The sequence below is a fragment of the Rattus rattus genome, chromosome 9, assembly GCF_011064425.1.
Source record: "Rattus rattus isolate New Zealand chromosome 9, Rrattus_CSIRO_v1, whole genome shotgun sequence".
Classification (NCBI taxonomy): Eukaryota; Metazoa; Chordata; class Mammalia; order Rodentia; family Muridae; genus Rattus; species Rattus rattus.
This window is the reverse complement of record NC_046162.1, coordinates 78,775,154-78,799,999: the sequence shown is the minus strand read 5'-3', so window position 1 is coordinate 78,799,999 and position 24,846 is coordinate 78,775,154. Positions and strand designations below refer to the sequence as shown.

Genomic DNA, 24,846 nt, shown 5'->3' with positions numbered 1-24,846 from the left:
GGACTGACTGAGAAGATTGTGGGCCATTCAAGGATGTCTCCTGGGTGCTTCCAAGTCTGGCAGAACTTTGCCTTCTTCAGAGCCCATGTTGATGGGGGATGCACTTGTCGGGGTAGGCATAACAGTACTGCCGGGGGCTTGGAGGCGAACCCAAAGAGCGCTGGAGCACGGAGAGAGAGGGAAATGACCACTATAGTTCCAGGGGGTTTAAAAGAGGACATAACACCTTCCAGATACTCACACGATTTCTGTCTACACGACGGCCATGATGCTTAGCGTCCTAGCGTGGCGGCAGCTGGGAGGAGGAGGCCCAGTCTACAGCCCGAAGCGGAACCGAGTCAGTGTAGATGGCGATCCTGGGAAAGCAGATGGGAAGCCGAGAGGGCGTGGGTGGGTCAGAGCTAGCGCTGGTCCTGTGTCTCTTGGAGAAAGCCGTTTCCCAACCATACTTGCCACTGTGGGTTGACCTAGACCTGCGAAGGCTCTCTGAGGTACAGAGGATACTGAAGGAACCTTTGGTCTCCTTGCTTCTTTGGAAGCGGTGTTCTAAGTACAGCTTTTACTGGGGACCACGATGAGACAGGGCAATGCTGTTTTGCCTAAGGCCCCTTGGACCCGTACTTGGTGCTCACCCACCCGCTTCCCCATCCTGGCGTCCCCTTAGAGTTTTACAAGGCTACGGTAGCGCCTTATTGTGAGTTTTCATTTTGGCGGAAAGACCAGAGAGAGCTGGAATCCTGGGCTCTAGGACAGTGTTGTTGGGCATCTTTAATAAAAATGCGTCCTCCCCCCTCTTCGTTCCCCTGAAGCGCCTCCTGTTTCCCTTGAGTGATTTTTGTGTGGGCGAGGCGATGCATCTGCCACTTTGAAACTGGGTCACGATTTTGCTTTTTAGATTAAAACACTTGACCGTTCGTGTTTTTATCTTGTTTCACTTTTTCCCCCTTTTATCGTAACTCAAGTGTTTAAAGGTCACGTAGGAAAAGCCATGAGTCACGGTGCATGGTTGGCTCCAAGAGTTCTCAGGAGAGGAACCCGTGTAAGGAAGTGTCTTCAGGCTTACCTCTCTATTTCTCTTCCCCTCCGGGACCCCTGCTCCAAGGATTCTGGGTATTTCCTGAAGCGTTGTGAAGCAGAAGGCAGGTGTGAATGATTGTAAAGTGTAGACTCTTCCTCTGTGATCCCCGTAGTCTTCCTCACTCACGGATCAGTCACTGGCAAAGTTTGCCCAGGTGCTGACCCCTGAGCCCTACTAGCAAACTTCCCATGCGATCTCTCCGCATGTGGTGAGAACCCAGGGTTAGCTGTCAGTTCTGTGAACCTGCTGTCAGCTTCTGAGCCTTCCTGAATGCTCCTCAGACATAAGTGCTACTAACATCATTCGTTACTTTCCCGTGTCAGACTTCGTTTTGCTCAGCTATTTACTTATTTATTTTACTTTTGCAAAGAATCAAAGCATTGAAACCTTTTGCCAGTATTTATTAAAAACAGTGTTGGGGCTGAGGAGAGTAGAACAACTTCCTGGTGTGTCGGAGGCTCTGTGTTCTGGCCCCAGTATACAAAACACAAGACCTTGAGAGACAAGCACGTGTTCTAATGTTAATGTATGCACCCATGTGGGGAGAGTTGAGGTTACCCATGTTATTGATCTTTCTATAATGACTCTGCTATACCTTCCCTCCCCCATGACTCTCAGAATGCTCCTGGCCGCTCCTCTGGGATCTCTTGATCTTTTTCTATGAATTTTAGCTCCCAGACACCGTATTTTATTTATGTAACTATTTTGGGCTATTGACAAGTCCTGGCTTTGCTGTAACTGGTGGAAGCCAGCGAACCTTGGTAACTCTATGTGACTTCATAGCAGCTTGGCTCTTTTGTGGAGTCCGTTAAAAACATGTCAGCCTAGAAGCTACAAAAGGTTTTATTTGTTTGTTTTTATGGGTATGCATGTGTACCTGAGTGTATGTTTGCAGGAGCCCATGGGAGCCAGAAGAGGCTGATTCTTCAAAATTAGGTTTACAGGCTGTTGTGCCCTACCGTGTGGGTGCTGGGAACTGAACCTAGGTCCTCTGTGAGAGCAGCCAGTACTTTCAACCACTGAGCCATCTCTCTGGCCCCACAGATCTCCTCAGAGTGTTCAGTATTGTTTTGGAATTGCATTCTCAGGAATTGACCACGTAAAGGAGGGGTTTTCTTTATCATTGTGGAGATTGGGTAACACCAGAAGAGAACCAGCTTGGCAGCTCTGAGCATCCTCGTGTATCCTTGGTTGGACTTCAGAACAGTAGGGTCATCTGTAGTGGCTTGGTTAGTAAGGCTTTCGCCCCCTATGCTGTAAACCACCACAGTGTTTGCTGTGATGCTGAGAATGAACATAAAATTGGGTTGAAACTATCTGAGTTTTTGCAGTGACCCCCCGACCCCCGCGCACCCACCACATACACACACCTTTTATATACTAGAGTGGCTCCAGCCTTTATAGATGTCTTAGTTAGGGTTTTACTGCTGTGAACAGGCACCATGACCAAGACAAGTCTTATAAGGACAACATTTAATTGGGGCTGGCTTACAGGTTCAGAGGTTCAGTCCATCATCATCAAGGTGGGAACATGGCAGCATCCAGGCAGGCATGGTGCAGGAGGACCTGAGAGTTTTACATCTCCATCTGAAGGCTGCTAGGAGAAGACTAGCTTTTCAGGCAGCTAGGATGAGGGTCTTAAAGCCCATGCTCACAATGACAGACTTCCTACCACAAGGCCACACCTATTCTAACAAGGCCACACCTCCTAATAGTGCCACTCCCTGAGCCAAGCATATTCAAACCACCACAGTAGATAACATTTTATTTTTCATTTATATCACCGTGTGAGTCCATCCCATGCTTAGGGCCAGCATCATTTCATTAGCTTTGCTATTGACAGTTTAGAACGGAGCTTGATGTTGTGGAAAGAACTCTCGGGAAAGTGCGTATCCCTGAAGGAAGCTTACTTTTTGTCCCCAGCTCTTACCCGTGGTTTCCATTTCCTAATCATATAGCTGTCCTGCTGGTGCGTTTTTGACAGAAAGCTCTCTTCTTTTCAAGTGCTGTCATTAAACAGATCCAACTCAGTCACGCTATGACCTTTCCCGGTGGCCCTAGATCTCTGTGTCAAGCAGAGAAAGGGGGTCGTGGATTTCAGAAGTGGTACAACCTGGAAGTGATACAGTCTGGAGGTCATGGTTGGATTTGTTTTCTCTGAAAGTTAAAGAATTAAAGGGCAGGAAAGAATCAGAAGTGCAATGGATAGCGACAGAGAAACCTCATGCACTGCACAGCGAAACAGCAGTTGGTAACATACATGGGCAACCGACACACAGAAAAAGACCTTCTGTGAGGCAGACGGGGTTCTCGAGAAAGGCACCATCACGGTACCCAGCTGACTCAAGCCCAGAGGGCTAGGTACTGAGTGTTTTTCTTTCCCTTTTCTTCAGCAGCATCAGAGCAAATAGCACGTTGGATGAAGGAAGGGAAGTGTGGGTACTTACTCCTCATGACGTTGATCTGTTTCTTCCTTCTTCACAATTAGTCTTTAACACATGGAATACTTGTTTCTTTTGGGTGTGTATTCTCACACACTTTGTTCTTAGTGTTTCCTTCTCCAGCTCCCTTCTGCACTCTCTTACTGTTATTGGTCTGTTTGCTCCCCACAAGAGTGTCTCTCCTTCCCTGTCACATGCTCTCCTTCCCTCCCTCCCTGTCAGATGCTTCTCCTCTCATGGTCCCTTTTTACATCATGACCACCCCCAACACATAAACACATACCTACACACACACACACACACACACATACACATACACACACATACACACACACATACACACACACACACCCTACTGCATTCCTACTGTATTAGTCAGGCTTCTTTAGATGAACAGAATGGAATGAATCAGTACTGTTCATTCATATCTATATATCTGTATATCTCTTGCTATATATCTCTATTGATCAGTCAGGGTTCTTTACAGAAACAGAACTAGTAAGAATGAATATAAATTATATATATTATATTATATATTAAATATATTAATTAAATATATATATATATATATATATATATATATATATATATATATATGAGAGAAAGAGAGCAAGAGAGAGATTCTGAATCCTGAAGAAGTAGGCTCTAATGCCAGAGAAGGAATAGACTTGCTGGGGAGAGCGAGAGCAAGCAGGCAAGGGGAGCCAGCTTCCTCCTCCCATGTCCTTCATGTAGGCTGCCACCAGCAGGTGTGGCCCTGACTACAGGTGGATCGTTCCACCTCAAAAGATCTGCCTTAAAGATCTATCTTCTTGCCGCAATCTGGAATATAAGTGGGTCTTTCCACTTTAAATGATTTAATTAAGAAAAAAAGAGAAAGAGCCCTTTTAAGGGTCAGCAGCCCCCTGGGTTTTAGTTAATTCCAGATGGAGTCAAGTTGACAACCTTGAATAACCATCACACTTGCACACATGCATATACCCCTTCACACACACAGAGACACACACACACACACACACTCTTACACATTTAGATAAACACATGCACCTACACACCTACACACAGTCCTACATATAAATACAAACACATACACCTGCACACACACACACACACACACACACACACACTCTTACACATTTAGATAAACACATGCACCTACACACCTACACACAGTCCTACATATAAATACAAACACATACACCTGCACACACACACACACACACACACACACAGTCTTACATGTGTATATATAAACAATACACATTCATACAAACACATACACCTACACACTTACACACAGTCTTACATACACATATAAATGTATACACCTACACACACACACACACACACACACACACACACACACACATATATTTTCTTTTTCCATCCACATGGGTGTTGGACCTTTTAGTTATAACTGGTGCCAGAATGTGCTCTCTCGTCACCTCTTCCGGATGGGCTAAGGGTTCCTTTCCTGGAAAGAGGGGTGATGGCACTGGTGGTGGTGATAGATCTGGATCCTGTGGTAATTTTAGTTTTAGTCTTGATTTTTCCTTCAGAACCTCCACACAGATTTCCAAAGTAGCTGTAGAAGCTTCCGTCTCCAGCGGCAGTGGCTAAAGGCCCCTCCCTCCCACACCCTCACCGGAAGTTTGTTTTATCGTTTGAAATTTTCACACATGTAATACACAGTGTATTTTATCTGTACACCACTACCCCACTTCCCATTTCCATGTTTTCTGCCTCCCGGCTTCCCGTCCTTTAAAAATGATCATTAATAATCCTCTAAGTCCAGCCAGAGCCATTGGTCGTCAAACGAGAGTGACAGTCTCTCATAAGCCGCCATCAACCACACAGATCCCCCATCAGCGGTGGGGTCTCCAGGGACCCCTTCCACATCCATGCTGGAATGTCTTGTCCGTCAGGTCTTCTGGCTGCTGCTGTAAGTGGGTGTATGCAAAGGCCGTGTCGTGTGCAGAACGTGACGCCTCACGGCGTTCCTTCCAACCTCTGGTTCTCTGGCTTGCACATTCTTTCTGCCCCTTCTCTAGGTGAGAGCCACCGTGGCTGAGATGAGATGGAATTTCACAGTACTGCTGATCTGGAGTTCTGGAGTAGCTAAGCGTGCCGAAAACCTCAAGTTTCAAGAAAGCCATTTGTGCTTCTTCTGAGAATTATCTGTTTGGTCCCTTAGCCCGTTTATCAGTTGGAAGATTTATTCTCTGGGCATTTAAGACTTGCCATTATGTAGTATAGATAGTCCTTTTCACTCTGAGAATGATTTCTTTTTGTTGCACAGAAACTTTTAAATGTCATGTAATCCCACTCATTAGTTCTTGGGATTATTTTCTGTGGTTTTGGAGTCCTGTTTTTTGTTTTTGTTTTTTGTTTTTTTGTTTTTGTTTTTGTTTTTAAGTTTTTGCCTATGTCGATATCTTGAAGTATTTCAGAAGGAAACAAAGAAACACTGATTTAGAAATACCTCCTTTATGTATTTATTTAAAAACAGCACAACTGAAGGCCACTCCTTTTTCCCAATATATGTTTTTATCATTGAGATTGATCTTAAAGAACTTCTAAGGTGGGCAGTAATAACTGGTATTAGTTACATGTTACATATAAGACCACACTTAAGGTCATGTGGAAGAGTTTATGGTTTCAGTGGGATAAGTTGATCATCACAGGGAGGCATAGCAGCAGGCTTGGTACCTGGAGCAAAAGCCAAGGGCTCATGTCTAAATCTCAAGCACAAAGCAGAGAGTGAACAGTAAGATAGTAAGTTCTTGACACCATCCCCCTGTAACGTACTTCCTCCGGTAAGACCGCACCTTCTAACCAACCCAAACAGTGCCATCAAATGGGGCCCAACTATTTGAACGTGGGAGACTATGGTGTGTGTGTGTGTGTGTACCTTTCTCATTCAAACCACCACATGACCAGAGACCTTGCTTTTGGATGTTTGTAATAGAAAATCCTTACAGTCTAGTCTTGTAGAAGATTTAATATTGTTTTATTTTTAAAAATGAGATCTTAGCAGATAGACCATACACACAGACACACAGACACACACACACACACACACACATACACACACACACACATATACTTATATATGTATATATGTATATATATATCATGCATGTTTTTGGGTATATATGTGTTCATATACATATGCTGCGTATGGTTTCGTGGGTATATAGATGGTGTGTGTGCACGTGAGGGGGAACTGAGGTCAACCTCAGGCATCATTTCTTGGGTACGACCACTTCGTATTTTGAGGCGGGGTCTTTTATTCAATTAGGCTGCCTGGCCACGAAGCCCAAGGATCCTCCTGTCCCTACCTCCCCAGTGCTAAGATTAGCAGGGTGTGCTGCTGCTCTTGGCTTTTTATGTGGGTTTCGGGATGGACCTTGGGTCTTCATGCTTCTGGGGTGAGGAGCAGTTTATGTACTGAACCTGTTCTCTGGCCCGACAGTTCTCACTCTAACCTTTCCACCCGTGTTGACACAGGGAAGTCTCTGGAGTAAGCTGCCTGCTGCTGAAATAGTTAGACTTACATTTGATTTCCTCTGGGCCGACTCTGGAGTCTCAGTGCCCAGCCGGCTAGCCTGTTGCCATACCCAAGTGTGTTGGAGCCTCGTCCAGATGTCAATACTGTCTGACTCAGAGTAGCTAAAATCAAACAGTCGATTAAGCACAGTCTGTTCAGAGCAGGAGAGTAAAAGGGGCAGTGGGTGTTTATCTTTTGATGAATGTATGGCTTCGGAGGCACACCGTGTGTTTTTATTCCGTGGATACACCAAATAGCCCTTCTTGGAAATGATCAGGGGGAGCTCAGATAGGCAGAAAGCTCCCGGTCAGCACGAACTTCAAGCTAGCAATCCTCAAGGCAGCGAGGATCGGGTTTGTAGTGTCAGCCATGGTCAGGAGCCTGCGTTGCGGCCTTTGGAAGGGGAATTAGAGAAATCAGCTAATTGCACACTTGAAAATGACAAGCCACTCGGACATTCAAAAGCCAGACTTCCATCCAAGAAGAAAGTGGTGTACCTTTGAACTCCAGGGTTGTTATTTTATATTGAGTTTCAAGCATTTTCTACTAAACATGGAAAGTTTGCTTCCACCCCAACTTTATCTTGGGTATTTTACGATTACTCCTAGTGCCTCTTTGGAAGTGATTTTGATTGAAAAGGTGGAAAGAAGATGCTATATTATTTCACTCTTTCAACGAATAGTCTTACTTTGCTTTCTTTCTTTTCTTCCTTCTTCTCACTCTCCCTCCCTCCACATCTCCCTCTCCACCTTCCTTCTTCCTCCCACCTCCCTCCCTCCCTCTTGTCTGTCTCTTTCTGTAGCTTTGTCTCTGTCTCTGTCTCTTTCTCTGTCTCTCTGTCTCTCTCTCTCTGTCTCTCTCTGTCTCTCTCTGTCTCTCTCTCTCTCTCTCTCTATTTCTCTGCCTCTAACTCTTTCTCTGTTATTCCTTTCTTTTTCGATAGCATTTTACTGTATACACTAGGCTGTCCTAAAAGTCCCTGTGTAGCCCAGGCTGGCCTTGATTCTGTAATCCTCCTGCTCCAACCTCCGGAGTGCTGGAATTGCAGACATCATTATGAAGGCCAGCCACTGTGAAAGACCTTTTCATTAGAATTCTGTAGTTGGGGGTAAACTTTCCCTTCTGAATAGGGAGGTCAAGAGGTAACTTAATGGCAGTTGAGCAGTAGCCTGTGAGGTCTGAAGGATCTTACATACTTTGTGCCTGGTCAACCAGGGGATGACTTTACCCACATTAAAAAAAAAAAAATGGATTCAAGCAAGAGAGGAAGTTTTATGAACTGTTCTGGGGAGGAAAGTGTCCTGTCTCACGGTCACTTTTACTTAAAACTTGAAAGCCCAGAGGCTGAGGATGTAGCTTGGTGACAGAATGCTTGCCTAATCTGTGCAAGGTCCTGGATTCTTTCTGTAATGTCACAATGGATCTTTAAGGCCTTTAGCCAACGGGGAAGAGAGAACCCTTTTGTGGCACAATAAACGGGGCCAGACACCAGCACTGATATGGTTGCAAGGAGAATTCTTTATGTTAGCACTTCAAGGTCAAGGTATTCCTCTTGACTAACCAATCTCTTCGTTCTACTGTTGAGTAAACAGTTAGTCATGGGAAGGGCCATAGAGCATTATAGATTTAATGTATTTTAAACATTTTTATTTTTTCCTCCCTCCCCTCTCTCCTTCCTCCTCCTTCACTCCCTCCCTCCTCCCTTCATTCCTCCCCCCACACTCTTCTCCCTCCCCCATATGTGTGGGGTGCATGCTGCCCTGATGCACACATGGAGGTCGGAGGATAACTTACAGAAGTCTCTTCCCCTACTGTGTGGGCTCCAAGATTCAAACTCACATCTCCAGGCTTGGCAGCAAGTGCCTGTTGCCCGTTGAACCATCTTGCTGGCCCCTCAGATTTCCTATTTAGTCCCTTGACTATCAAGTGCAGTTTTGATGTTGTTCTTAAAACTGCATTGCAATTCGGAGAAGGGTGTAGCAAGTTGTTTTTGTTTTTGTTTTTGTTTTTTTCTTTTTTTCAGAGCTGAGGACCGAACCCAGGGCCTTGCGCTTGCTAGGCAAGCGCTCTACCACTGAGCTAAATCCCCAACCCCTTGTTTTTGTTTTTTAAAAAGAGGGCCAGCCAACTACAAACAGTCCATGTATTCTTGACCTCTTGATGTCTGCACCGGTGACATTTTCAACTGGATTGTCTTTGGTGTGGCAGGTTTGCACATTGAAGGTTGCTTAGCAACATCCTCTGCCCCTGTCAGATACTGCCAACTCGTTGTGACAACCAAAGATGTCTCCAGACACTGAGAAATGTCCTGTGGGGTGGAGGTACAGAATAGCCGCCATTGGGAACCACCAACATTGACCTTCAGGATGCAGGCATATGCAAAGCCACCAGCGGGTGGGTTAAGAGTTCATTCATTTCACCCAGGCACACATCCTCATATCAGCCCCATGCTGACAGTTGGTCATTCTCTCTAACGCACTCTTATTTTTATTCCCGGTTGAGATGAACTTTCTCTCATAGGTTGTCTGGTCCCTGAGGCCACTAGGTCCTAGGTCTACCCTCAGTTCCAGGTTGACACTTCTGTCCTCACCTCTGCCTGTAGCCTGTCTCAGGTTCCCTGGCTCCCACCCACACCATTGCCTGGAATAAACCAGTAGGCTGCTTTTAAGTTGTTTTGGTTCAAAAGCTTTTAATTTTTAAAGAGGAGTTCATTTTGCTTAAACCTATAGTTCAGCGTTGCCCAGTGACGTCACTCTCCCACGGTTTTGTACTTTGCACCCCTCGTAGGGGGTTCACTCCTGTGAGCTCCTGTCATGCTCGAGATCTCACTTGCTCTAAAGGACCTAGTAACACAAATCCCAGGAAGCTAATTTGCTGTCACATAGTGGTTCTCAAACTTTATCGCTGATTCTCTTCCCGTTCATGTGTGATCTGGCCCAGGGACTACAGGAAGCTATAGGTTTTTTTTGTACATCTTCGTTTTCAAGGGCATTCTTCCCTTCATTTTATAGCCGGGAACTCTAACGTGGAGTAAACCATTTCTTTTCCGTTTTAGACCCAGGAGTGGAAAGAGGATAGGGGTGGGTTGAGGACAGGGGCGATGGGCCGGTCTCTTTCACGTTGTTTTATGAGGACCGCCTCTGGTATCAAATGTTGTTAAGTGTTGGAGTATTTGGAGAACCGAATGACCGCTAGACAGCAGTGCATGACCACAAAAATATTTCTAAGAATCATTGCTAAGTTGCTGACTGAGTATGCTTTTCCTTTCTTATCCACCAAGACAGTGAACAAGAAGCACCTCCTCGGTAAAATAGAGGTTTGTGGCTTCCGTCTCAGGGCAGGTTTGGAATATACAAAAGCAAAAGGGAACCACAAACAGGGAGGGGGCACGCATTGAAAGCAGTGAGGAATACTTAGTATCCTGGAAGGAACGTTTGCTGGTTTTGTTTCCAGGAGGTGGGAATAAAAAGCTACCTTGAAAGAAAGAACAGATAGGTTTCGAAATGCAATGGCTATCGGTAAGAAAATTAGACTGAATGGCACCCATGATGTATTAAAGGAAAACACACACACACACACACACACACACACACACACACACACACACACTCACACACACACTCTACACACACACACTCACACACACTCTACACACACACACACTCTACACACACTACACACACTACACACACACACTCTACACACACTCCACACACTCTACACACACACACACTCCACACACACACTCACACACACACACTCTACACACACACACACTCTACACATACACTCTACACATACACACACATACTCTGTCTCTCTGTCTCTGTCTCTCTCTCTGTCTCTGTCTCTCTGTCTCTCTCTCTCTGTGTCTCTCTCTCTGTCTCTCTGTGTCTCTCTCTCCACATATATACTTATTCATGTTAAAGCAAGCCCAACATAGTTTAAAACATAATTTTTTTTCTTTTTTCTTTTTTTTCGGAGCTGGGGACCGAACCCAGGGCCTGGTGCTTGCTAGGCAAGCGCTCTACCACTGAGCTAAATCCCCAACCCCTAAAACACAATTTCTAAGAGTCTACAATTCACCATGGAAGCCAGTATAGGAGACCTTTTTCTTTGTGCATTAAAAAAAATTAGTTATGGTTTTACACTGGTTCTAAAGTCCTAACAGTGAAAAAAAAATGGTTGTTAGATTTTTTAATGTGATTTTTTTTTTCTTTAAGCTTGAAGAAAAATTCCAAAGAACGGCCCACGTATCCAGAGCTTATGGTGAGTGCAAACACTTTGGTGCGTGTTAACAAATAAACAGCTCGTGACGTAGCCATGGCTAAGATAGCGTGTAAATAAACACTTAGGGAGGAGTGGATCCATTGAGATATGATTGATCCCTGGGAACTGAACACAAGGCAGAGTTAAGGGCCCTTCATCACTCATATTTACCCTTTACAAATATTTATTCTACGTGCATGTACGTGTATATTTGTGGGCACACATATCACGGTGCACATGTAGAGATCAGAGGACGCCTGGCTGGAGTGAGTCAGTTCTCCCCTTCCACCATGTATGGGTCCTGAGGATTGAACTCAGGTCCTCAGGCTTGGCAGCAAGTACTTTTATTCACTGAACCATTTTGCTGGCCCCATTCATACTTGTTTGTTTGTTTGTTTGTTTGTTTGTTTTTGGTGCAAGCTCAGAATAGGTCATCGTTCCCAGTGATGTTTGCCAAATTGGTAAACCTAGAAAAACGTTTATGTCCATGAATCTGGTGCTTTCCAATCTGGAAGATTCCCACTATAAATGTGCTCGTTATGTGAGTTCCGAGACTTCGATGGGACAAGCCATATGGCCCATCAATTTTTCGTTAACAAATCTTGGATGAATTAGTGATCTTCTTCCTCTCTTAAGTTTTGGTCTTCATTTGGGCGGAAAGAAGTCCCTTTACAGGAATAAAGCAGATGATCCTGAATTTATCGTCCTTCCTATCAGTAACATAGGACGAGAACAAAGCCTCAACACTGTTGCTCTGTGGCAGCACCTCTACCTAAATAGATGTAGGATGTGGGACGAGTGCATTCTGGAGAGAAAGAATTTAGACCACACGTGCTTACAGCCCACCTCTCAGGTTTATCTCAGTGATCAAGGTTATAATTTTAACAGTGGGAGGGAGATGTTCTAGTTTTGTTTCTGTTGCTGTGTGATGAACTATCCTGGCAAAGGGCAATTCAGGAGAGAATGGGGTTATTCTGGTTCACGGTTTCAGGTTATTCTACCACTGCCAGGAAATCAGAGCAGAAATAAATACATGTTAGCTTGCCTGCTTGCATTTAGTTCTGCTTCACCACTCCAGGTTAGGACCCTCTCTCTGCCTAGGGAATGGTGCCGCCCACAGTGAGCTGGATCTTCTCACATCCATTAACTCAGTTCAGACAGTCTCCCGTGGCATACCCACGGGCCAACCCAGTGTAGACGATTCCTCACTGAGACTCTCTTCCCAGATGGTTTTTGGGTTGCGCCAAGTTGACAGTTAAAGCGCTAACCACCACGGGAGGATTATGATGTTGTTTAATCCCAAGAGTGGGAGGAGCAAAATTTGAGATCCTTGTTAGTGGACCTGCCAACAGCAGTCACAGAGTGCTTTCTTCCATCCTACCCACAACCCCACTGTCTGTCTGGATCAGCTGAGTGCTTCATAGAAGCGCAAGCTCCCGGTATCTCTTATTGAACGGTGTTCTGGGGTAGCTGAGACACAGAGCAAGAATCATTTGGAAATATTCATAAAAGTTATAGAATAGCTTAATGGTTAAAAGCATGTGCCGTAGAGGACCTGGACCTAAATTCAGTTCCTAGCACCCATGCTGGGCCCTGTAGCAACAGCCTCAGGAATTTGGATGTCTGCTTCAGGTCTTCGTGAGTATATAAACATTCCACTTCCCCACATGTATACACATAAATAAAAATAAAAAAATAAAATATCAAAAAAGAATTATCAAAAGATGACCGGTATGGCCATCTCAGACATGTGTTGTTTGAGTTCTGGGGATAGACTTTGGTTTCTTGAACCCTGAGCCATTCTCTGATTAGAAGAATTGGAGTCAGGCCATTGTCCTCCTTTAGAAGAGCAGTGTCTAGTGTTCACCAGTCAATAGCTATTATGAAAACAGATGTGTTGGGGGCTAGAGAGATGGCTCAGTGGTTAAGAGCACTGGCTGCTCTTCCAGAGATCCTGAGTTCAATTCCCAGCAACCCCACGGTGGCTCACAACCATCTGTAATGAGATCCCATGCCCTCGTCTGGTGTGTCTGAAGACAGTGGCAGTGTACTCATAGACTTAAAATAAATATCTAAAAAAGAAAACCCCAACAGATGTGTGCTCTTTGAGGGTATATCTACATGCTTGAGTTGAAAATCTGTTCTTGAATTATTATTTTTTAGAAGTGACCAACTGGAGGCCCGTCCAGGCCCTACTTCCCTTTTGTGGTATGCATGGACATTTAACAGATAATATCACATAAGGTGTGATAGACAGGGAATGATTCCTGTGGAGGTTGGAATCCTGAAGTCTCTGTTTCATAACTAATTTCTGATACAAGAACATTTTCTCTGTAGTTCAGCTAGTGCCATCCTTTTCTTCAATCTAAGTGGCCTCTTATCAAAACTTTCATCGGAAAACATTTGAGGAAAAAAAAAAAGGTTTCCTATACATTGGCATCTGGTGTTGACATCTGCCTTCCTGATACAATCTAGCAAACACTAAAAGGGGAGGGGGGTTGGCATGTCTATTAATGTAAGATTGTGTGGGCGGCCCTCCCCCCCACCTTTTGTGGCAAGAGTCTTTGTGGTACTGGAAATGGAGAGCCTTTAAAGACCCGTAACTATTCCCTGCTTTCCTGTGGAATTGAGGTTTTGAAATGGAAATTCTGAGTCGGAACTCCCTGACTTCAGCAGTGGGCAACACGTGCTGGGAAGCTATTGTTTCAGTTTTAGGAATTTGTGAAGAGGTAGGAAGAGGGAAAAAAAAAGATTTTTTTCCCCAAATAAAGGAATATTATTATCATCAAGGCCCCAACCCAGATATATACTTTTTACGGAATCCCCCATAATTTTCACCCTAATTCAGATGGAGGGCTATACATGCCGGAAGCCCCATCTTATTGGCTCATCTCCTCAAATGTCTGTTTTGTAGCATTTTTTTTTCCCCACAGCAGATATTAACCAACACTTTTTTCGTAAAGGTCTAGATAGTATTTTAGGTTAATGAGCCATGTAGTTGCTGTTAAAGCAAGTGAACTAAGCCGAAAGTAGCCATTTGTAACGTAGGAAAGCAAAGTGAGCATGTGGATGTGTGCCAATAAAACTTTATTTAAAAGTCAGACACTCTATCGTAACTTTTCTATTCCGGCGATGAAACACTACGAAGTCCACCTACAGAAAGAAGGGTTTATTTAGGCATGTAGGTCCAGAAGGTTAGACCCTTTGATGGTGGAACCACGGCAAGGTGGCGGTGGCAGGAGCGGGGGTGGAGGTGGGGGTGGGGGTGGGGGTGGGGCTGAGGGTTTCACATCTTGAAGCAGGAAGTAGGAAGCAGGGAGAGCCAATTGAGAACGGTTTGAGTCTTTGAAACCTCAAAGCTGCCCCCAATGATGTACTCCCTTCAGCAAGGCCACACCTCCTAAACCTCCCCAAACAGCGCCACCAAGTGGGGGACCAAGTATTCAAGCATCTGATTGTATGGGGACATTTCTCATTCAAACCACCACAGACAAGGAGTTAGACTTGGTCTGTGGATTATAGTTTGATGACCCCCGTCTTAAATATTTGCCCCCGGAAATAGTGGCCAGGCTGTTCAGATGATTTCTCAGTGGAGTGATTGTCCTCTCCAAATATCTGAGAAAGTTCTAGATTTGGATTGCGGTACGAAACAAGAACTGAACGCACAGCCCTAGGGGTTGAGGTATGTACCTGGAATGTTTTGGGGGGCCTGTTAGTGATGTGGCTTGACTCTGCTTCCTGGCAACATGTCCATGAACCTCCATGTTTCTTCCTGGCACCACAGGACTCCTAAATGGTACAGGGTCCTCCCTCTTGGACCTGTTTAGGGAGAGAGGCTTACTCTGGAGCCGGTGCCTGGAGATTGTTTTTGGGACCCCATTTGCCCACCTCCAAGTTGCTGTCCTTCCTATTCTTAGTCGTTTATAGAAGGAATCAAGCTCTCAACTCTCTTCGACTCCAAACCCCCCCAACACTCTCATCTCTTGTCCTCGGGCCCTCACAGTATTTTCTTAATGTGGGATAAACTAAAAGACATCTAAAGGACTTGTTCTAAGTTAAGGATTTAAGATCATATTATTTAATCCATTCATGGACTGGAGCCCCCATGTACTGAGCTAGTGACCGCAGAATAAGACTCTAGGTAGAGCGGATAGGCACTGGACTCAGCCATCCAGACCATCTGAGGCTTGGCGTGTCCTGTTTTGATACTCAGGAGCTTTTCAAGCACTGTAAAAGATTCCCCAAATGTCAAGGGGATGTGGGAAAGCTATTGAGTACAGTGGTCAAAAACAAGACCTTGGTAAGTGTGCCGCGTGAGTGGTCAGTCATCGAAAGGGGTGTCAGTATGTGGCAGATGGGGGAATTTAGAGCGAAGGGCCCCGAATCTAGAACTTCACACTGGGCATAAGGCTCCAAGCCAGCGCTCAGCTCACACTCGCTAATGGGCAGAAACAGAAGAACTTTCCATGTTCTGAGTCACAGTGCTCCACGGTGACCACCCACTATCTTTGGGGTTTTTAAGCCTTTGTTCCCTTCCTCCACTGCATTGTTTCCTACGACTTGCATGGGTGGGCACTCAGTTCCCCACAGAGCTGACTCACCCGGCCCCTCCGCTGTCAGGTTTCAAACAAATATAATTAGAAAACCTACTGGTAGGCAGAGCGAAGGTTGCAAACTGAAACCCCTCATCAGAGAAGCAGAGTGAGTCATGACCGCAGGAGAAAACGGTCGTCCGGAGCCGTTCCCAGGGGCCACTGAAGGTAGTGCCCCTGGCTAGTCAGAGACCTGGGCGTGGCAGGTGAGGTGGAGGGGCGCGTGGTGTGGGTACCTCAGGGGCTTCTTCTTCAGTTTCTTTGCTTCTTTCTGTCCCCACGAGAATTGCTGAACAACATGACCTAATCTCTCTCTGTAGCTGGAGGTTGAAGGCGCTACAGCCCAACACTTATTAACCCAGCTGAGCGATACCGGGGCATTGTTCTGGTACACGGAAGAAATGGCTTGGTCGTTGGACTTGCTTTGGAACATGGGGGGCTCTCAAGGCGTGCCTTACCTTTTCTCTACAAGGTGTAAGACATGACCTTGTACTTTTCGTTAAGTTGACTTAACCCGACACACAAAGAACTTTTCTTTTTTCTCTTTTCAACCTTTAATCTTTGAGTGGAGTTTTCTTCTGAATTGACCAGTATAGCCTGGGAGTCTACTTTACAGTCTATAAATGGCTGTATAAACTTTGTATAATCTTCAGGACACAGATGTAGTCTAAGTTCTCACTGGGAACGTGGCCTTAGAAAATGGCCTAGGCTGTTTTAGTTCAAACCAGTTTTCCAATGTCGAGGGCCCGGATGCCTCCCCTGCTCATTTATTTACATTGATATCTTGTTCTGCCACCCTGCTCCTTGTCCCATGACGTGGAGGAAGCTAAGTCTGTCGCGTTTTAATCATTTTACCACTGCAGCTGTCTGAGATGATTTTCTAGAGAGATGGTCTTAGCCGATCTTTGTGTTTCCCTGTGGATGGAATTATGTAGCATACTTGGCCTATGTTACTTAAACTGTAGATTTCTTTGTATTGGAAACCTAGACTTATCAAAATAGGAGACAATAAAGAGATAGCCTTGAGGTAAGCCCGTCAATAAACGTGCACTTGATTTCACAAGGACTGTGAGAAATCCAGTTTGCCTCGATAGACCTATTAACCCCTTTACTAAACAGATATATTAATTTGCTAACTTTATATATTATCAGTGCCCAGAATCGACGACACGTATTTTGTCTTCTCTTCCCCAGCAACATCCATTTTTCACCGTCCATGAAGCCAAAGCAGCAGATGTGGCGTCTTTCGTAAAACTGATACTCGGGGACTAAAAAGCCACGGACTTGACTGGTCGACCCTACTGTGGACTGGTGGGTTTACAGGGCGAAGTGAGTTCACCACAGCGCCGACAGAAAGTCATCTTGAAAAGATCATTGAACCCTGCCTCTCTGAGGGGCTTCCTCTCCCTGTTTTTCTTTTTCCTCTCCGAAGGGGGCCTTGGAATCTCTAGCGTAGGCTGAGCTCTCTAGATGGATGAAATACGATAGAGGCTTAGGACTCGAAAAGGTGATAAAATATTTAATGGCGAGTCATACGAGGAGTCCTCAAGCCTCTCGGATCTCTCGTGTTCTTTACAAAATGAATGCATTGGCCCTGGTAACAAGGTGCTACAGTAGTTGACGAGATTGTAAAGTAGGTTCGTAGCGTATCCCACTTATTTTAATATTTATGTTTCAGTGCTTGGTTGGAAATATTCCATTTTTATGCAAGAAGGGAGATACAGAGACAAGGCTGACTTGGCAGTATTTATAGGGCTTTTATTTTTTAAGTTCAATCATGTCTGTGGTCCAGAGGAAGTTATTTAATATGCATCTTTAAGAATATTATATAAAAAAAAAATCTCAAGCAAAGGGGCTCTTCCTGTGCACTGTGGCTTGCGGCTGTCATGGCGGCTGCTCCCGACCGACCGTCAACTCCACCGTGGGTGATCACCGAATCTTTTGAATGAACTGTCAAAGTTAATGCTCCTCACCCCACCTCCCCCAACGTTGGAAAAATTTGAAAGTCACTTGTTTCATGGCTCAAAGAGTAAAAAAAAAACAAAAAACAATGGTTCTCTTCAAATTCGTGGTATAGTATTAGTGGAAAAATGAAAATAATGAGAAGTAATATGCTTTTTCTATTTACCAATCTCTGTGTGTGTGTGTATTTATGTGTTTGTGTGTGTGTGTGTGCATGTGTGTGTGTGTGTGTATTTTTATGGGTGTGAGTACATTTGTTAGACCAAGTCCGACTGAGTGGCGTCTATGAACACCTGTATTAGTTGGAAGGTCACCTGTCAGTCCTGAGAGGAGGTACGGAAGCTCGCAGAGGGAAATGAGGTTTTCAGCTTTCTCCTCAATGGACACGCCCCAAGGCCTGCTTCTGTCATGCGCGTACTGTCCTGCTTTGCTGGTTCGTCCTCACGTCCCACGAAGAAAGAGGCCTTACCGTCAGAAGGGCTGTGATACGAGAAGAGAAAGGGCAGCGGTCTTTGATGAAACGAAAACTGAATGAAGAGCAGCGCCTTGCGACGGACTGCCGAGCTGGCGCGGGCTCAGACCACGTATCTTTCTAGCACCGTGGAATAGCTCGCTCCACTCTCAAGCTCTTGCAGGTTGACCGAATTCTTGTGATTCAAGGCATCGTGAGTTCTCTAGTTTAAAATTATGTGGTCTGAGTGGCAGGGAAAAGGTAGATATTTGCTAAAAAGGGGGAGGAAAACACATAACACTGCTTTTTTTTTTTCATTCCCTTCCCTGACCTCTTGGAATTCTCCCTTCCATCCCGTCTGGTTGTGGAAGCATTAACAGTACCGTTTCCATTGTGTTACTGGTATCTTCAGGACTCTCTTCCGCAGGACACTTGTTTAGAGTCCGTCTTCTGACACTCCAGCATCTCTTTTATGGCCTGTTTTGAGGGATACCCATTGGCAGGGCTGAGGAGATGGCTGTCAGCAAAAACACTGGTGTCTCAGGCGTGAGGACCTGCATTCAGATTCCTGGAACCCACAGAAGCCTGGCCTTGTGGCGCAGGCCTATAAAACCAGTGATGGCGAGGTCCGAGGGGGAGACAGAGAGATCTCTGGAAGCCTATGGATGGGTTAGCCTGGCCTACATGTTGACATTCCAGGCTGGTGGGAGACCCTGTCGACAACAAAAGGTGGGACGCTCCTGATGACAGATGACCTTTCCAAGTGTGTTGTGAATGGTTACAGTGTCTCCATCCCTCCAAACACCCCTCCGCCTAGTACCTGTCCAAGCACAGCTTCCTCTGCTCTAAAGACACATCTGTTTTATTTATTTCTTACCAGAAAGGTGGTATTATTATCCTTTTGATACTGCCCATCCAGTTTCCCACCCATCTCTCTAAGTCTGACAGTTCCTTTCTTTGACATAGAGAGAAGTCACATCTGTCTTCCTGCTCTGTGCGGTCATCTTAAGAGAACAGAAAAGGACAGGGGAGAAGCCTGGGGAGCCTTCTTACAACTTCTAGTGAAACTTCTGGTCTTTCTGGTCTGGATCCGATTACTCTTAATCACTTGCCTACTTTGAATCACTTCTAACAAGAGCTGGTTGTGCGCTTGTGTGCCTGGGCTGTTAGGTCCGTGAGCCCAGGGCAGGAACCTGTAAGATACCTGTAGTGGGAAGAGCTGCTAGTTCAAGCCTAGTACACTTTGGAGCCATTTAGGTGCCTGTGTGGGTGCCAGAGTCCTGGCCCCAGAGACTTGGAATTGATTGGTCCAGGTTGATATGGGGAATTAGTACTTGAAGGAAAGAGAAAAAGAAAGAAAAGAAAGAAAGAGAGAGAGAAAGAAAGAAAGAGAGAAAGAAAGAAAGAAAGAAAGAAAGAAAGAAAGGGGGTGTCCTCATGTATTCCTAATGCACACCAGGGTTGAGGGCACTTAATTAAAAGTCAGACTGAAATGGTCCCCTGAAATGGAAGAGAGTACAGATAGATGTAGTCAAAATGGGTCGTTGTTCCTAGTCCTTGTCCATCTTCTAAACCTAACAAGAATTTGCCTATGCCAAAGTTTCCTTATTTATGGTGCCTTTGATGGGTTGTCTTAGCACCCCCTCCCCCTTTTGTGTGTGTGTGTGTGTGATGCTGTAGGCCAGGATAGTGAATACTTCAGCATATCAAACGATTAGGCCCAAGATGCTTTGCAGCAGTCCTTTGAAGACTATCACTCAGACATCAGTGTTTCTCCTGACAATTCATACTGTATCAGCCAGCCTACAGAGTTATTTTAGCACAAGGCTTGTGGATGCTGGGCATATGCAATGCTGAGATTTGCTCAGTCTTTGACCAGCGACTTTGAAAACTGAGTTCTCAGTCACCGAGCCCTGCCACTCTGTATTGTTTCATTCTCTCTCTCTCTCTCTCTCTCTCTCTCTCTCTCTCTCTCTCTCTTTTTTTTTTTGGTTCTTTTTTTCGGAGCTGGGGACCGAACCCAGGGCTTTGCGCTTCCTAAGTAAGCGCTCTACCGCTGAGCTAAATCCCCAGCCCCTCATTCTTTTTCTTGTTGGTCATCTGCGTTTGCCTGGCTCCTTACTTATGAAGATAAAGATCGAAGCCATTCTTGGTGTTCCTTAGTTGTGTGCTAATAGATTTCATAGTCTAGAAACAAAACAGATAGAGCTAGGGAGACGCTTAGAAGGTAAGGGCAGCCTGGAAGATCCCTGAAGCTCATTGGCCAACCATTGTAGCAAAGCTGTTAGCCTCAAGTTCAGAGAAGGAACTTACCTCAAAACAAAGCAACAAAACAAAATCCAAACTTGGAGAGAGATTGAAGAAAGACCCCTCACACTGACCTTTAGTTTCCACACAGCCACATACATATGCACTCATTCACACACATGTGCTCATACCCACACCAAAAAGGACATACAATACACACACAACACACACACTTCACACATACACATTTTTTTTTCTTCCAGAGCTGGGGACTGAACCCAGGGCCTTGCGCATGCTAGGCAAGTGCTCTACCACTGAGCTAAATCCCCAACCCCCACAATTTTTTTAATGCAACAGTCAGAAACAGTCTGTGCAGTAGAGGAGACTGGTATCAAGACAATCGCTTTTCTCGATTCTCCTAATAGACTTGACCTAGTGTCTTATATAATCACAGAAGACGTGGGGAGGGGCTAGGATGTCATGGTTTAAACCCCAAAAGGTCTTCATTAACCACAGGGTTTCATTACCTCTGTTCAGAGTAATCACTTCCAGGAGGGTTTAGGAAAAACAAGTTTCTTCTGTTTTAAAAGAATGGATACCTAGTTCTTAATTCCCTTTTTACTTTTTTGGGGCTTGGTGTGGTTGTTACTTTCTCTGACTTTGACAATCAGATTTGTGTATTCACACAATTCGTCAGAGTTGATATTCTGCTAGCCAACTGAAGAGAGTTTCTATTACACCACACACTGAGTGTTTGTCAGAAAGCCTCTGAGTTTAAGGGGATTTGCTGGTTCAAGGAATCTCCTACTTTTACGGAGGTAGCAAGTGAAATGATACTTGGATAAATGTCACCTTCATGGTCTTTTTTTTTTTTTTTTTCAAACTTTTCAAAAAGGAAGAGACACTTTTCTGTCAGGCTGTTGAAGCTAGATAGACATTGTGGTTGAAGAATGCCACACAGTGAATCTCTGAAGAAACAGTTACCACACCAGATGAACAGACAAACATTTCATTTGTTTCATTCTGGAGATGCCATGGTTCTGTTTCCTGGGATCTCTGTTCATTTAAAACACTGTTGAATGTACTGACAGGCAAAGATAGTCTTTGGTTTTCTCTCCTCCCCTCCCCTCCCCCCTCCCTTCCTCCCCTCTCCTCCCCTCCCCTTCTTCCTCCTTTCCTCTCCCCCCTCCCTCCTTTCTTCTCTTCCCTCCCCTCCTTTTCTTTTCTTGAGACAGGGTTTCTCTGTGTAGCCCTGGCTGGTTTGGAACTTGCCCTGTAGACCTGGCTGGCCTTGAACTCACACTGTAGATCCGGTTGGCTATGAACTCACAGAGATCCACCTACCTCTGTCTATTGAGTGCTTGGATCTGAGGTGTGTGGTACCAGTACCTGGAAGTTTTCTATGGCCTTAATTGGTTAAATTATAATTACCTTGGAAATATATTGAAAACTAGAACTTTTTTTTTAGGACAACGTGTGTCATGTATGAGCCATCAATTTTGAAAGCACTTCTTTGTTGGGGGAGGGATGGAAGTTTATGGGCCTTATAGGTCAGTAGACTCCTATAGAATGTAGATCAATCAACATTATAGAATGTAGGACTGTGTCGATAAAGGCCCAGATAGTACATATTTTTGGCTTTCTGTTTCACAGGCTTTTTGTGGTTGTTATTGTAGTATCTTCTCAGCTCTTCTGTTGAAATCTGAAGACATCAGAAAATGCTTAAATGAGCAAAACTGGTGCCTGTGCTACAATTAAACCTTATAAAACCAGTCCAGGGGTTGTATTTAGCTCACAGGCCATGGTTTGCCAATGCCTGTCTTAGACGGTCAAACACAACATTCTAATTAATTAACTGTATGATTGGAGTTTTCAGCTCCATATTTGGATTAGCTCCTGAGGCCTGTTAGGAAGACAAATACAGGAAAATAAAATCAGAAAACACGGGAGGACTTTATTTAGTACTATGAATGTTATCTGTTCATTTCTCCAGGGAAGTATTTATTATTCTAGAAGGCGATGGAACAGTTTCCTCAAGGTTAAATGATACTCTCTTCATTACTACATAGTTGACATCATGACTTAGGTTAGTTTGGGAAAGGCTCATTCTTAGATATTATTTGTATCCTTGGCTCTTAGCCTCTTTGCATTTTCTTTTTCTCTGCAGTGGACTGTTCAAGCAAGATGAATCATAAACCCAGATGCTAGCTCTTTTGTTTCTCTTTTGTTTTCAGAACTACAGTGGACTCGTGAGACCAAAGTTGGCGTTAGAAATAGAAGGCAGACATGATTCTTTTATTCTACTTTAAATTTATGTCTATGTCTGTGAACATGCATCTCTATGTGTATAAGTATGTGTGGATTGGATCTCCTGGAGCTTGAGATACTAAGCAATATGAGTTGGTTGATGTGGGTGCTGGGAGCTAAACTCAACGTCCTCTGGGAGATCTGTAAGTGCTCTTAACTACTAAGCCATCTCTTGATTCTATTTTATTTTATTTTATTGGTGTTTTTGAGACAGAACTTATGTATCCCAGACTGACCTCAAATTTGTTATGTAGTTGAGGATGCCCTTGGACTTACAACCCTATTGCCTCCATCTCCCAAGTGCTGGGATTATGGAGTACACTATCACATCCGGTTTTATGTGGTGCTGAGAATTGAACCCAGACCTCTATGCATATTAGACAATCACTTAACCTGCTGTGTTACTTTGCCATTCCACTCTTACCCACTGGGCTACATCAGCAGTCCAACCTCTTCAGAAGTGTGCCCAGCTCACCCATATACTTACTGGTTTGTCTGTCTGTTTCCCTGAGCGTAATCTGAGGTAGCTTAGGGTCTAAAGTCCTCCCGTGAGTGGTGAGCTTAGAGACTTCCTGTTTTCACTGTGATCAAACTCTCGCTGACCATTTCAGAGTTCTGCCTCTGAACTTGGGTGGGGCACTTTTCTTACTGACCCATTAGTACATTGCTGATTCAAGGGACCTGTGCAAAATACCACCTTTCTGATGTGATTTCTCTTGGGTTGCCCCCCCCCCCAACCCTTAGTGAATTTCTGAACCTTAGAGTCTGTTGGGTCCCTGTGTACCCAGAAAGCTATGTCATCGTCTGTCACTGTCTTTTTACCATTTGCTCTAAGACAGTGGTCATCCAGAGATCTTTGCTATTTCTTTTATCATCATCAGAACTGGACACATTTGGAAGTTATAGTGTCTTTATTATCTACATGATATCTACATTATCTGTATCATCTAAATCTCAGTGACCCATTAAGAGGACCTATCGAAATGTTTGATCAGGTAGTCTATCGAAAAGAACTTTTTTTTTGTTACACTGGGAAAACAAAACCTGTCTTCAAGAACCTTCGGAGCACAGCTCTCTTTTCATGGGAAGCATCTCTCCACCGAATCCAGAGAGGACCTTTTCTGAGGCTTTACTCTTAACAGCTATGCAAATATCCTCCTCCCACAGCCGGATCTTTGGAGACAGGGCCTTGGTTGGTGGTTTTCTTTGCAGTTCCTGACCCGGACTTCACTCTTCAGGCAAAATTCCCATAGAAATATCTTCCTATTCAAAACTAGGAGGGGTCTAGTTTAAAAAGATACAGATGTCAAATTCAAGGACTTTGTAGTAAGGAAGTTGTGTTTTGTTTGGGTTTTAATGCAAATGTGCTGATGGAGTTTGCACATTTCAGTGATCGGAGAGATGGCTCAACAGGAAGAGTACATCAGGCCCCCAACACCCACATGGGATGGAGAGCTCACAACTGCCTCTCACTCCCCTTGCAGGGAATCTGATGTTCTTTTCTGGACTCCTCAGGCCCCAGCGTGAGCATGCACGTACATGCAAATAAACACACGTACCCATTCAAAAAATAATTCTTTAAAAGAATTTACATGTACATAGCCTACTATTGGGACTCTCAGAAATTCATGACCATGGGTGTCTTCATTTGAACTTGGCAATTGGGCCCCCCTTTTGGGGGCTGGTTAATAGTTATAATTTTAGAGATCCGCACTGATTTTCGTTCTTAGTGTTGTCAGTATGGGCAGAGTCTTGCTTTTGTGAGCAGTAAGCCCATCATACTCCTTCCCTTCCTGTAGTCGATACTTGTGTCTCTGAGGCTCAGGGTCTCATTCCACAGACGAGCCTTTTGTGGCATATGGAGAGCAAGGACAGGTGTGTGTACTAACTTGTCCCTGACACGGCCGTCTGTGTCATCTGCAGATTAAGGCTGAGACCATGTTCTATGT

The 24,846-nt window shown here is 44.7% G+C and overlaps 1 protein-coding gene across 3 annotated transcripts in view; it reads left to right on the top strand.

The window, feature by feature from the left end:
- Nucleotides 1–18,040, top strand: part of Map2k6 (mitogen-activated protein kinase kinase 6) — a 120,682-nt gene extending 102,642 nt beyond the window's left edge. For 2 of the 3 annotated variants that reach the window (XM_032912960.1, XM_032912959.1), the window contains 2 exons: nucleotides 11,293–11,338; nucleotides 17,125–18,040. In XM_032912960.1, coding sequence (XP_032768851.1) covers nucleotides 11,293–11,338; nucleotides 17,125–17,202 — 124 coding nt within the window. In that variant the 3' untranslated portion in view covers nucleotides 17,203–18,040. The remainder of the gene's footprint in view (nucleotides 1–11,292; nucleotides 11,339–17,124) is intronic. The other variant, XM_032912958.1, reaches the window with a different exon arrangement.
- Nucleotides 18,041–24,846: the final 6,806 nt, after the last annotated feature.